General features: G+C 43.1%; 1 protein-coding gene across 2 annotated transcripts in view; it reads right to left on the bottom strand.

The window, feature by feature from the left end:
• Nucleotides 1–458: 458 nt before the first annotated feature.
• LOC112455432 (discoidin domain-containing receptor 2-like) overlaps nucleotides 459–14551 on the bottom strand; it is a 100884-nt gene continuing 86791 nt past the window's right edge. For both annotated transcript variants that reach the window (XM_025017332.1, XM_025017334.1), the window contains exons 5-9: nucleotides 12587–13045; nucleotides 9629–9836; nucleotides 8573–9124; nucleotides 8210–8307; nucleotides 459–7932 (exon numbers count right to left, since the gene is read on the bottom strand). In XM_025017332.1, the coding sequence (XP_024873100.1) occupies nucleotides 7765–7932; nucleotides 8210–8307; nucleotides 8573–9124; nucleotides 9629–9836; nucleotides 12587–13045 (1485 nt within the window). In that variant the 3' untranslated portion in view covers nucleotides 459–7764. The remainder of the gene's footprint in view (nucleotides 7933–8209; nucleotides 8308–8572; nucleotides 9125–9628; nucleotides 9837–12586; nucleotides 13046–14551) is intronic.

The following is a 14551-nucleotide window of genomic DNA, read 5'->3' as shown; positions in this document are numbered from 1 at the left end:
TTTTCAGAACGCTAGCTAGAAATATAAATAATTTCACAGAATAGCTAATAAACAGATTCAGCAGATCCCAGTTGGCTTTAAGTATCCAATGCTTCGTACTTTCAATGTATATTCATTTATGAAGATTAAAGATTATTTATGAAATCTCCAGAGATTTTCAATTAAGCGTACTAGTCATTGGATTATTCTACAATTACCTAGATAATTGGCTCTCGAATATCCGCTGCAGTCTGAAAATTCTTCATTGTATTTATGCGCGATAACGCAATTGTTGAAACTGGCTAAAATAATTAGTCTCGTAATCAAGGTTGACGCGCGATATTACATGTAGCAATTTTTTAGAAGGGTATCAGATAAGATTTATAGGAACTACATTTTTCTGCTTGGCGAAAAAGCCTGATGATAAGGGAACAAGATGATTTTTCCAAGGTTTATAAAAAAACTTTTATAAGAACCTCTTCGCTTCGCTAAAAGTTTTATTTTATTCGTCGGCCGGTTAGCCCGACGTATTTGTGTGTATGACTCCATGTACGCATGCGTGTATGTATTCTTGTTGTTCGTGTACTGTATGCGTTTTTTACGTTACACACTTCGTAGTCGTCTACGTCGCAATTAATACAATATAATATGTATAGTTTTTGTGTTTTTTTTTATCTATCTCGATAGCATACAAAAGGGATACAGGCACACAAATATCAAATATGCATCCGGTACTCGCGTTATGCTATTGATCAATATAATTACACTCACAATGGTACCGCCCTCCGTACTCGTTTTACGCTATATAATACAGTTATATACAAATGGTCGCTCCCGCGCATCGACGCGGGTGTATTTATAATACGTTTACACATATGTACGTATAAATTACAGTTCGCTATATACATCGAGAGATTATGCGGCGCGTTTAATACCTTCGGGGTGGCGGAAAGTTTTCCCTATTATCGCTTGTGCTAAATCTATTGATAAACCATCATCGTTGTCGTTTGTCGTCGTCGTCGTATCTGCTCACCGCGCGCTCTCTTCGACTTTCTACAATAGAGTATAGTACAGCCAGACGCGAGGTATTTCATACGATCGATCTTTTATGTACACGGTGTCCGCTCTCGACAAGTTTTTCGCGTGGTCAAATCATACGTGGTCGAATTCGTACGTGCAATCGTAATCCGTACAAGAATTATATTCTTGTGAAAATTGCGAGATAACAAATAACGCGCCGATGAGCTTATCGTGCGTATTAAAAGCACTTTCGGCCACAAATATAAGGAGAAATAATTATATCGATTTATTTCACGAAACTTGTCCGTTTAATTAAGGATAATCACGTAAATAAATTTTTGTGCAATTTCTCTCGGCAGTTTCTACTCGTAAACAGCATTAATTGCGATATGCCCGCGAGCATAATGCAGCTCCAAAGGCCGATTGATCAAGCGACCTCTCAAGTTGGTTCATTTCTTTCTTTTTTTCATGCTCCCTCGTAGAGTCGCATGTACGCGCACGCACTTACGTGTCGTCGTATAAAAGATGGGCCAGTTTCCCCCCTCGTTTTCGTCTGCCGCGAGCTCTCCGTCGGACCCCGTGTCGTCGGTTCAACCGGAGGCTTCTTCCCGCATTTCTCATGTCAGATAGAAAAAGGGCTGCATGCGTGATTTATGCCCGAGACTTTTCCCCGGTCGCACCGGCTGCTGCGGCCCGCGCCGTGTTCCTGTGCACATTGTACGTACCGATGCAGAACCGATCGTGTCGTATCTCGGTTATATCGACGAGAGCCGCGGCCGTATCGTTGTATCGCCCTCGACACGGCGCGGCCGGAAGAAAACTTACGACTGGCGTAAGAATACGTGTATACCGGGGGCAAGGAACCCGTACGGTGAGCCAAGACAGTGCTATCACCGCGTTCCGATGCTACGAGAGCGGGCGATAAGAATTAACTTGTGTAACATGCGCGCGCGCGCGATTCGCGAGAACGAGTCTTTACGCCCCTTTACGCCCCGAGATTATTAAACGTTTCTTGTTGCTGACGAGAATAACTCGAAATTATGACCATGTCCAATTTGACTCCTAGGAGGTAGATAATGGCATCCGGTTCTGCTCGAACTAGTTCTAACGGATTGGCCAGTCGGTACTAGATGCCATTATTCACGTCCTCGAGGGGTCTTTGTACGTTGGTGGTATACTCGAAAGCTCGGATAATCTACACGCATTGTCTTTAACAATCGCCGTTCTCGCTGTTCGGGTTGTTTTATACATTAGAGAACGGACTAGAGTACACACAGAAAAATATCATTCTCAGCCAAGGAAAGCAATTATTTTACTTTACTTGTTTTAAGTAGTACTTTTCTTCAACAAAGAATAGTTTTTTAATAATAGTTTTAAAATATCCTCGTCACAAGTCTTGGAGAAGCTCATCATTTTGTGCTCCAAAAGAAGAATATATTCTTTTTTCAAGAATATTATGAAACTTTATCGAAGAAAAGCTAGAATTAATTTGAATATTAACGCAGGAATATTTATTAGATAGAAGAAATTTTTAGTATGTTTCTTTCAATTCTATGCAACAGAATCAAAAGAAACAACATATAGTGGAAGAAAGTTATTCTTGCTTGGAGTAAATCCATGTTCTCAATTGAAATAAGTATATTTTTTCTAGAAACAATGTTATCTCGGAACAAGTAATTACTTTTATTTTTATGGGCTAGTTTGCCATGACTCTTTAGGTAAGAATATGAAATACTTAAAATCAATGAATTACTTCTTCTGAAAACTTAATACTGCAGCACTAAGAATATCAGAGATGTGGTCTAGTGGAGTAAAGTGTCTCGTAACCACGAAGAACCGGGCTCGAGTCTACCTGATTACAGTAATTTTAATATTCTAAACTGTACCGCTCCGCACAAGAACTTCCTAAGAAGCCCTATGTTCCACTTAGGAATTAAAGGAATCAATCATCATCATCATATCATCATCATCAAGAATATAATATCTTTTTGGTAGTAAGCGATTTATAGAGGGATAAAATTTATACTTGATTCAAATAGCAAACAAACTGTTCTCAAGAAAATGTGACATCTTTATTAAAGTATATGATTCTCTTCCATAGACTCTGTATAATAAGCAAACCGAATTTTTGTATTAATTAAATATTCTTGTTTTTGAAGAATTTAAACTTGCTAAGATACTGAATATGTTTTGAGTAAATGTGATGCTTATGATGACTTTATGATAGATTTATAAACGGATATATTAACTTATCCACTTAAAACAAGTAATATTTACTTGCACAGGTACATATTTTTCTGCGTGTAGAAACTTCTTTTTAGCTCAGAGTAATTTACTTAGGAAAGTGATGAGTTGCGGTAAACGTGTCGCGGCAATATAGAAACAGAAGTAGAAACGCCACATATGATATAAAAGTACAAAAATGTTAATGAGAAGTTGTGGAAAAAGTGTGGCGGCGAAATTACAGACGATTGTAGAAAACGATCGCGTCGTAATAGAAGGACATTAACTGGCACTGTCGGCAGCTTGTGCGGTTTCAGACAAGTATAAAAGAGACATAAGATATCCCCCTACGAAGTACGCCGTGAGCAGATACGAGAGTGTCTTCCCTCGTCATCGTTTATCGTTTCCTTCGCCGGAGAGAAGATCTCCCTTAACTCGCGCGCAACTTCTTTTTAAGACAAACTAACTTTCCCGCTAACATTCCCGCTATCTTTCTCTCGCTCTTACCGATTAACTGATCTAGCTCGCCCGCGATGTGCGTCGCGTCGCGTCGCGCGAAGCGCGCACGTGCACATGTTTCACGTTCGCTTGAGACAAATTGACAATTATTGCCAGGAGCGGACTGTCAGCGGCTGGAAGTACGAGAGAGGGTGAACAGGGTACTCGAATTTTCCGTGTCGCGGTAACGATAGCTCGGCGGCGAATCGATCACGGTGCCGCTGAACGAGAAAATTATCGAGAGCCGTCGACGAAGAGGAAACTCAGGGCGAGCACGACCAACGACCGATCTCGGCCTTAAAAGGCGGCGAAATCGAAGATCGAGCTCACGTGGACCTTTTAAAGGGCGACGCGCGGGCCATTTTGTCGTCGGTCCGCCGCGCCGTTGCCCTATTACGATAACGATAACCGCTTGTACGTGATATCCCCCGCGCCCTTAAAAGACGACGATTATTATTGCGACGAAATTATTTGCTTGGTGCCCCCCCCCTCCCCAACTTAAGGCGCTTGAAGAAAGTGTTGTGTATATGGTACGAGGTCCCTAACGGTTAATATTTACACTCGAGAGAAGCGTTCGAAAGCTGTCACTGTTAGTTTTCTCTTAAAATTCCCTAACATCCTACGATATCGATTAAACACTAAATATACATAGCAATGTTTCCAATCGTTGTAGACGGCTGACGCGCCGCTCTTGCCGCGAAAAGGGCGCGACCCTGCGCGGCGGGGAAACGCTCGATTAAATTTCTCCTCGACGAGCCAAACTGTCTCGCGCTTAATCAAAAAACCGATACGCGCGCGAATATCACTCGTTCGGTTTGTTGTTGAGATAAAAAATAGCGGAATGTCAATTAGCATCGCGCGTTTCGGTCTCGGGACGTGCGGGATCGCGAGAGCGAGACCCGGAGAGAGCGATGCTGGGCAAGAGAGGAGGGGGGAGAGGAAGGGAGACCGGACCCGATGAAATGAGAGAAAAATTTAGTTTAATAGATTACGATCGGTAATCGAGGAAAGTGCAGCGGTCAATGGACGATCAAATAATCGTACGGGGGGGAGTGGGCGAGGAGGGGGAGGGGGACGCTATTTGAACGGCTCGCGGTAAAAGCGCCGAACGAGCCTTAAATTTCATGCCACGTTCCACGTCAGATATTTAAACCGATAATAAATTTCGCGCCGCGCACACAGGTGCACCCCAGGCCATCGCCGTTCCGTCCGACCGTGTAGGGGGGAGAAAGAGAGTCGCTTGCACTTTACGGCCGCTCTTTCAGGGCGAAATTCAAGGGAGAGCTCCACCGCGCGCAAGGCACGCTTAAGCATATAACGTGCCTATATATATATATATCTATATATATATGTATGTTACTCGCGAGAGCCGGGCTCTTTTTCATTATATATCACAATGTGGTCGAGGGCCTCTCTCTCTCATCCTTGCGCACCCGATATCTCGAATCTTCCTATACGCTTCTCCTTTTTTTCTCTTTTTTTTGTTCAATTACGTACACATGTAGTTATTGTTGTCTCATCCCTGTATTGTCGGTTCCTTAACGCTGGTAGCTTCTCGATTCTCCTCGTTGCATGAAGGCGATGTTGGTAGAGATAGAGAAATAAAGTTGGGCTTATACAATCTATTATACGCTTAAAATTCGTCGTCGCACGATAATACGTTTTACCTTTTGCGGCAATTACCTTTTTTTGTATCTATATATCTATATATATATATATTTATTTTGTTCGTACGTATATATATAAACATATATATATATATGTATATATAAATTAAAGATTCGTCACGGCACAATAAATAATACGACGCGCGCGTGCATGGCGCAGGTCGGGTTACTGAATTATTTATATGACGTCAGTCTTGTGTGAGGCGGGCATCGAAGCTCGCTATCGTTCGCTCCTTTAAATATCGTTACGTCGATCTCGTCGCGGCTTTTTTCTCCCCGATGTCAAGCGTCGCGTCGCGTCGCCTGGCGTACACGTTCGTGCGCGCGAATAATTGAAACGCCCGCTTATTCCATCAAGCCGGTAATTAATTATCTCTTCGATCCGACGTAACGATCGCGCCATCGGATAAATATCTCATCCCGATCCCCCCGCCCCACTCCCCTCCCCGGTCGTTTTTCTTCCCCCCTGGTTTGCCGCGCGCGCGTTTCCTCCTGGATCGATAGCGAGCTCGATCTTGTTGCACATGCGCGCCGAAACAGACCAAATCATTAACGCGACTCTTCCTTGAAAATTCGTCTTCACGCGTTGACGTGTGTATATTCTCCGTAACGGTTGTACACATCGTTTGCCCGTGCCACTTGGAGAGATTGACGGGCGGAAGTGGCGTTTCGCAATGTCATAAGTTACATCCCGTTCGCGAAATTCCACTTCGCGAGCGTAGGAGGAGAGACCTGGCAGTGTTAAAACGTGATGGATGCTGAAGAGGTCGACTCTTCTTCCACCAATGAGTAATATGAAAACCGCGGACATTTGGGGAAAAAAAACGTCGAGCGTACATCGCGATTTTCACATTGTCAATTTTCGTGAATCTCGCGAGCGAATCTCCGGAAGAGTCGCAGTTTTGCACGAGGTCATCACTTTACCATTAAAAACTGATATGCCAATTTAATTATTTAATACAGCTTCGATTACGAGATTACACTTATCCGTAGGAATATCGTAGGTCGAATCTCCTGAAAAGACCGTGCTCGAGATTGTCGCCTACAATATGTTTGGAAAAAATTTTCGTATAATTCGTCGATGGCAGTGCTCGTCGAGAAGAGGGTCTCTGGTTTCGCGACGGACGCGACCGCGCCGCGATCGCGTCGTTTTTTTCTTCCTTTCTTTTTCTCGCGATGCGCTAAACTCGAGGAGAAAAAAATATCGTCGTTGTAACAAGCGGGATTACGACCCCTTTCGCCGCGCGGTCGCTCACAGCGTTTACTTCGAAATATACAACGTGTTACTTTTGCCACCGGTCTTTACCTCGGGATTAACAGCGCGCGCGTGTTTTCATAGTATCCTCACCGGCACTGGGAGCTATTTTACTCTGCTCCATGCTTGCGTTCCTTCCCTTCCGACGCGTATAAATATTGTAAAATGCGCGTATGGAGTAAAGCGTGTGGAACGCTTTGCAAAATTCAGGACCACGCGTGTGAATAATTTAATTCTATCAACAATTTTTTCACAAAGAGAAGAGACACGTCAAGAAACGACAATTTAATTTGTACAGTTGATAATAGCGTACTCTCTAAATCTCATAGATTCGAGTGGTTTTGTCACTAATATACTAGAGTGATTGCGATAGTCACTCCAAAAGAGAGAGTTGTCACTCTAATTTGAGTAAGTGCGGGCACTTATAATGTAGGAGTGAATTTTTCACTAAAATTTTTAAAGCGGCTACTTTACCGGAGTGACATGATCTCACTCTAAAGCTATAGTGAATCACGATTCATTCAAGATCGACTGATAAATGACTCTAACGGAGTAAAATTTTCCACTCAAAATTGTAGAGTAACGTAATTCATTCCTATGAACACTGATCTACTGCACAAAAAAGTGCCCTTTTACTCAAATAGAGTGCGATTTCACTTTCCAACTTATAGAACGCATTTTTACTCTTTTTTAGAGTGGCGAAGTGCACAGGCTTAATTTTTACTTTTCGCGTTACACTTGCATTTCACTCGTTTTAAGTGACATTTCACTCTTCGACTTTTAGAGAGTATGAATGAATACTCATCGAGTTGCTATGATAAAAGCGCTATAAAACGAGAATTATGATAAAAATATGAAATTGGATCAATAAAAAGCGTATCTTTTACTACCGCGACATAATAAAGCAAGACTATTATTAGTTAAACATGAATTTCTCAACCAATTGCAAAAGTAAAGAAGTTATATTTATTGGAACGTGAAATGGAACAGAATTCTTGGAAGGTGAACCAGTGCCGGAGGGTTCGCTCGATCACGCGATCTCGTTGCTCGCAGTAACGAAGAATCCATCATATCTTCGATCCTTTCGCTTTTCATGAATATCCTGCGGGCTGCGAGAAGTCCTTACGCGTATCTGTGCAAGGAGTGCTCGCGGCGCTTACTACTTCTACGCTCACGCTCGCAAACTGGTTCCGGACTCGGTGGATTCGAGTACGTTAAGTTGTTGGAACCTCGAAGAGGTGGTGCGCTCATCGGGGGCGGTGGCGGCGGAAAAAAGCTCTGCAAGCACGCCTAATGCATCGGAAAAGCACATGAAACGTTAACGCCTTCGTGTGTCCGGCAAACACGTCTCACAGAAAATGCTCTTTCGCTTCCAAAATAGCCAGAAAAGGAACATGTTTCTAATCTTCGTTTTAATTTGTTAGTTTTTAAATAATTGTTATGAAGAATTCTATTTTTATGATTCGAGTTACGCATAATGCGAAAGAAAAAAATCATAGTTATGTCATTGAAGATATTTCAACTTGAGATTTTAATTCTCAATGTGACAAATGTTTTTATGTCTCACCTTTGCGCTACCTCTGGAGGACGATTTCGAGAACACGCTATCTTGATCGCTGCTTACGCTAGGCACGGGCATTGGTACTGCATAATCATACGTGGCATCTGTGCAGCAAAAACAATTTTTTTTCACTGCCCTGCGAGTAAAGCGCCTTTTTTTCAGGCGACATATTTATTATTACATGATTTATATTTGATAAATTTGAGGATCGCGAGTCAGGTAAAATAGGTATTTGAGATTGCGTGCAAATACACAAAGGGTTATTAAACTAAGTAACGCGCGGTATAGTTAGGCTATTTCGTCTATTTCGTAATTGTACTCTGAAGCACCGCGGCCATGCTGAAGAAGTTCAAAAGGGACTCGACTCACCAGACTGCTCTACGTTGTCGTGGAGGTCCTTGTTGTCTACAACAACCGTGCTGTATCCGTAGTACGCCGCATGAGGAGATTCCCGATACTTGTTCTCGTGGAAAGGTTCCTGGTACTCGTCAAGCCTGACATCGCCCAAAAGACGATCATTGAGATCGCGCGGCAGGGTCGTGAGCTTCGTGCCGGCGTACCGGTCGTCGAGTTCCTCGACCCGGTAGGTCATCAAGGAGGGATCCTTCTCCGTGGTGCCGTACGCGGATTCCGGCGACAGATGCTGATGATTGCCCGTCGGAATCGCGCTCTTGGCGCCCAGGGGGCTGGCAAAGTTCTTCCGCTGTCTGTGACGCGTGACTATTAGGAATATGGCGACCGCCAGCAGCAGAATTACGACGGTCAAGACGCCGATGATCACAGCCATGTAAGTTGGATCGTCCTGCTTAGCTACCGGAACTTCGGCTGGCAGCGGATTTTCGCGAGTCAAAGTTCTGCCCCGCAATCGCGGGGCCTCGGTCGTGGGCGGCGTTTCCGGGGTGAAGTTACCGTGAGCGATGTCTGCAACACGATAGAAACACGTGCCGCTGAGTACGGTATTTTCTGGTGCTAAAGTTTGACGACGTTCGTTAATTGAAAATGTAAGGCAGTAACACCGACTCTATATTAGTAATAATAAATCGTGCAAATTTACATTTTTAAAACTACATGTTAAAATTATTTATATAAATTATAATTCTTTTTAAATTATTTACAATAATATTAATATTTTTAATTTATATTACGCCCGGTATATATTTAAAATATTTTTTATCGAACTTCAATTGTGTACATTTATTAAGCAGAATATTAATATATATACATATGTATATCTATCAGTCCTTACGTCCCACGCACGGAAAAAATTTCTAACATTACGGTTTTTAATGTTGGATTAAGCTGCGTGTCTGGTTAGATATACGCGATTCGATAAACGTTTTGTCACAACTTCGAACTTTTTACTCGAACCGCGAGGGCAAATCGCGAAAGTAGAGAAAATTGCAGACGCCGTGCGTTACAACTCACCGGAATCAAAAGTGACTTCGCTGATCATAATCCATCGCGAGGCAAAGCTGAATCTCAATTTGACGAACTTGCCGATCCGGTGGTGCAGCTTGATTGTGATATTTCTCGGTTGCTCGAAGATTTTGTCCTCCATGTAGGAGTACACGATGGGATCACCCGTGTAGTACTTGCCACCGATGCTGAACATAACGCTGACCTCGGAGAATATCTGAAACACAAGGGAAAAAAATAACAATATAATATTATCGCATTAATATTTTTATAAGCGGCGTTCTGTGAACGAGGGGAGCCATTCTAAACTATCGAGCCTGATTTACCGCACGCGATTCGATCGGATAAAGCACTATGTGTTCAGAGCTACCGTGCGGAATTAATTTGATCGGAAGCATACCCACCTACACACACCGCAGATACTCGATTACGTCCGCGTAATCAGTATTATCGCCGTTATTACCATCGGTAACAGATAATTAGTTAACGGCGCGCTCTCCGGGATGACATCGACGGTTTCGATAATACGGAGTATCTCACGAACGCGTTCCGAGCGAGCGAGGACGCGTGGAATGCTAATTTCATCCCTCGAAGGCGTAAGACAATTCGGCGAGGAGAATCCAAGCCGTGTGAAACGGACGAAAGACGGAGGGAGCGGGCGAAAGGGAGAGAGGTACGAAGGTAAGACAGCATAGGAGTTAGGGACGAAGATTACAAAGCCGAGATTATCTAACTCCCTTAGACCCAAAGACGGGAGGCTGTATGGATTTTCGACGTACTGAAGCCTACCGCCCGCGGATGCGCCGAGAGAATGAGGAAGTCGACGTAGAGGAAGTGGCAGCCGCGAAGCAGCCGTGGAGAGAAAGACGGGGCGGTGGTGGAGGAGGGTGGGGAAGGTGGGGTAGTAGCTGGCGATGCTTTGAAGCGCTGTCTTTCGGGAGACGTGTCCTATCCGCGCGAGCGCGCGCTTGTTAATAGGAGAGGTCGTTTAGGGGTAGCTTCTGCCACTCCGCAGCCCCATTCGCCCCGAACTGCCGACTTGCCAGACTGTCGGTATTGTATTTGAATACGTGGCGTATCTGCTCTCTCGGTCGTTGCTTACTACCATTGTATGCACGAGATAGAGAGAGAGAGAGAAAGAAAGCGCGGGAGGGAAGGAGAGAAAGAACGTCGCATCCTGCTCTCTTCTCAATGTTCGTCTCTCTCGGATCTCCATCTCCTCCCGTCTCTATCCCGCGAAACCCTCCGCTGGTCTCCCTCACGAATCGCCGTAGCCTCAGTCTTGACTGCCTCTCGTCGTTGGCCTGCCCCATGGTTCTCCAGCTCGCTCGATCGCGGGCGCACAATCGGGCTCGAGCCGGGTAATGAGGCGCTCCATTCAGATAAATCTTGATACCGGTAGGAGAGTGTTTCGTGGCCTATTATGTAGGGATTCTCGCGCGGAATGATGATGGGGCGCAAAATTTTCGCGGTTAACCAGCGCGCGTATTAAGTTTCGTAACTTTCCCGGTGCGGCGAGAATTACATAACTGTTGACAGCACGGGTATTAATTAACTTTACCTGTATGAGCTTTTGCCGTGACAAGCTTACATAATTTGCAATTTAATTCGTAGTTGTACTTTTTGATTATATCTCCTATGACGAAAATTATCTTCAGTGATTCTCGATCGTTCATCGAATCAGCAATGCTTTTAATTTGAGTGGATTAAGATAAATACAATATACCTCGTCTAACTTGTGCTTGATATTGCATGTGCGATTGACTCGAATAAATTTCGATAACCATAGCAAAGATTTATGTCTGTGAAGTTTAAGAGATTGATACATTCCAAACTAGGCTTTCTCGTTTCATGTTCCATCTAACATTTCATTAACTGATAAAATTTACTGATCAAAGTTTAAATGACATTCCGCTGTAGTTCACAAATTATTTTCAATTGGTTCGTTTAGCTCTTATTAGAGTAGCCCGGTAATTTTTCTTGAAATTGTGTCTCGCTATCTCGAGCATCTAAGTGCCGAATTATTTTATTAAAATACATCTCGTTGCCATTAGCCGAGTGTTCAGCGAGCCATTATGTAAACACTCAGGCGTAAAGAGGACCGTGGGGGCGAAAAATTTTTACGGAAAAAACTGACGTCTCCGGCAAAGCCACGGCCACCGCGCACCGCCGGCCGTCGCTTGAAGCGAAACGCGGATCCAGCAAGCCGCGAGTCGTTTCCTTTTTCTCCTTCCGTCCGTTTCAGCCGAACCCAGGGGCTAACCGTTGTTGCGCCTCGTTACCCATCCTACGTCCGACCTTGACTCCAACGTGAAAACTGGATTTCATGCCGTATACCGTCTCCTCAACCCTATGGATTCTTTCTTTTTTTTTTTGTCTTTTTACTCTCTGGGCGTGGATTAAAGGCTGGCGGAGGATCTTTGCGCACATTTCGCCGCGACTGTCCGTCTTTCCTTTTTACGCCTTTTTCTCCGTCCTTCGCCAGCCGCCTACTTTATTCAGCAGCCGTTTCGTTCTCACCGACAAGTCAGTGCCGTCAGGCATTCCAATTTCCTCTCTATACCGTACACATATCCGTTTATAGTTTTTCCCCGCTTATTATCGTGCAAATACGGTCTCGCCACGGTTATCCTCTCGATCTCGAAGTTTATAGCGAGATATGATAAATGGACATACGTAGCTAATGGGCAGTGACAGATAGGACGAATCTCGAAATCAACCATTAATCATAAAATCAATTTTAAGCAGATTTTTTTTAGTAAGTCTTCTACTTTATATAAGTTTTATATTTAATATATTAAACAAAAAAAATCTATATATAAGTAAGATATTGATAAGAAAGATATTTCTAGGGAAATATAAGTATATGCACGATGATTCAATTTACGCGCGGTTCTGTTTTATAAATGTATAATTTAAAAAATCATTTGTTACACACTAAAACGCAAAATGTCAAGTAGATATTACCTGTATGTCCTTAGTGAATTGGTTGTTGCAGTAGATGTGAATGGCCGAGAATTCTCTGACGTGGTCGAATTCGAATTTGATCTCGAGCGGATGCCCGGACCTCGATTCGTTCTTCCAGCCGACCCATCCCTGACTTCTGTCGTAGTTGTCAAAGTAACTCATTTTAATGGATTCCGGCCCGATCCTGCCGTCTGTCAGTTGTCCCAAACCGCGAAGAAGTTGTCCGTCCCAATAACCGTCGTAAGTCGCGTCGAAGAATTCCCAATTGTTGCGCTTGTCACCTTGGGGCATCGAGTAGGAGACGATGCCGTCGTTCCAAGGGCACCCGTAGAGCTCGACGCGCATGCAAACGGTGCGACGGTGGTAGCTGTAGGGTAGGAAACGAATTTTGCTCGCCCATATTGATGGATCCAGTTCGTGCTTCGACTCCAGGTAGGTGTTCTTGTTCCCTTGGATAACCTGAACAAACGGAATATTGGAAATTGACGTCAATATTGTCGAACGTGGTTTTGCAAGAGAATATATTTTTCGTCTGTCTGAATTTTTTTAATTCTAGACATCTCCGGCTGTTTTATATCGGAGTTATATAACGATGATCTGTATTGACTATTGATAGATCCATCGTTCGACGCGCAAACTATTCAAACTTACTACACCCAGGCGATATACGGATGTATATTAGATCGTGATTGACAGAATGAAGTATAATACGATACGTTTAAATTAAATGATACTATTCATGCTACGCGCACACGTCATGTTAACTTTATCGGTGAATAAACAGATGCAAGATTCCGCGACGTCCGACGCCTGAGATGAATCAGCGTCCGTGTAAAATCTTGACCCTTGCCTCATTTACGGACATTCTCAGGCGGCGGAGATAGCGAAATTTTTCGCCAGTGCGCAATATAAATTGCGCCACACTACACCGTAGTATTTCTGCGCTGCGTGATTTCAGGCTTGGCGCGCGCTCTTTCTCTCTCTCTCTCTCGCATAGAACAAGGCTCGTTCTATTCGATCGGTCGACCGTCGAAACGTATATCGCCGGGGAGGATCGAGAATTTCTCGGACGGCGTCGTCGTCGAGGAAAGAGGCCCTTTGGAACAAAGGACCTCTTATTTTCCACTTATGAGCTCGCCAGCGCCTCTCGACTCGTTCGCACGGAATTCTCACGTATAGTCGGTTACGTGACCGTGTAACCATCACCATCGCGATCCCGACAGGTGCAAACACTTCTTTATCTTTTATTTTTACCCTTTCCACGTTTGTTCCTTCTTCTCTGTTATCTGTTATGCTTATGCTCGTCGGGCGTTAAATAGTGTTCATTACATTACGGTTCTATTATATATCGTGATTTTAATGAATTTAATATGCTTAATCGATTCTGCGCACAACACGCATTATGATTAAATTTAATTACGAATATTCATTTGTAGTACATCAGGACAGATAATAAGAAGATATCAAGTATTACAAAGGATTTGTTTAATAAAACGATTTTTGAATGCACAATACGCGCTTGATAATAGCTTAACTTTAAACTACCTAATTTTATCACTCGCTTGAAAAAACAAAAAAGTTATCAAGAATAAGACATTATGTTTTACTCGCCTTTATGAAGCTATCATATTTTATAGTAGAAAATGAATTAATACATGTACAAATTTTTTTATTTCAATTATGTGCTTCTAAAAATAAACGTGATAAGCCAATTATTAATAATTTCTACAAATTCGGACATATTTTTCCACGCATTGTATAACTATGTAAATGTATTTTTAAAATAAACTTGATATTCTTTTATGATTTATTCGCGAATCTTGAGAGATCCAGCTGGACTGCCGGAAAGGGTGAGGGTTAACAATGAATTATTCAGTTAGCCATACACTCGTCTTTTTGCGGATCTATTTCTATTTTGTACCTTTTTGATTTTTCTATTTACTAGAAAAATGAGCTCACGATCGC

The sequence above is a fragment of the Temnothorax curvispinosus genome, unplaced genomic scaffold, assembly GCF_003070985.1.
Source record: "Temnothorax curvispinosus isolate PA1 unplaced genomic scaffold, ASM307098v1 QBEX01006086.1, whole genome shotgun sequence".
Taxonomy (NCBI): Eukaryota; Metazoa; Arthropoda; class Insecta; order Hymenoptera; family Formicidae; genus Temnothorax; species Temnothorax curvispinosus.
The sequence above is the reverse complement of the archived record's forward strand: the minus strand, read 5'-3'. Positions and strand labels throughout refer to the sequence as shown.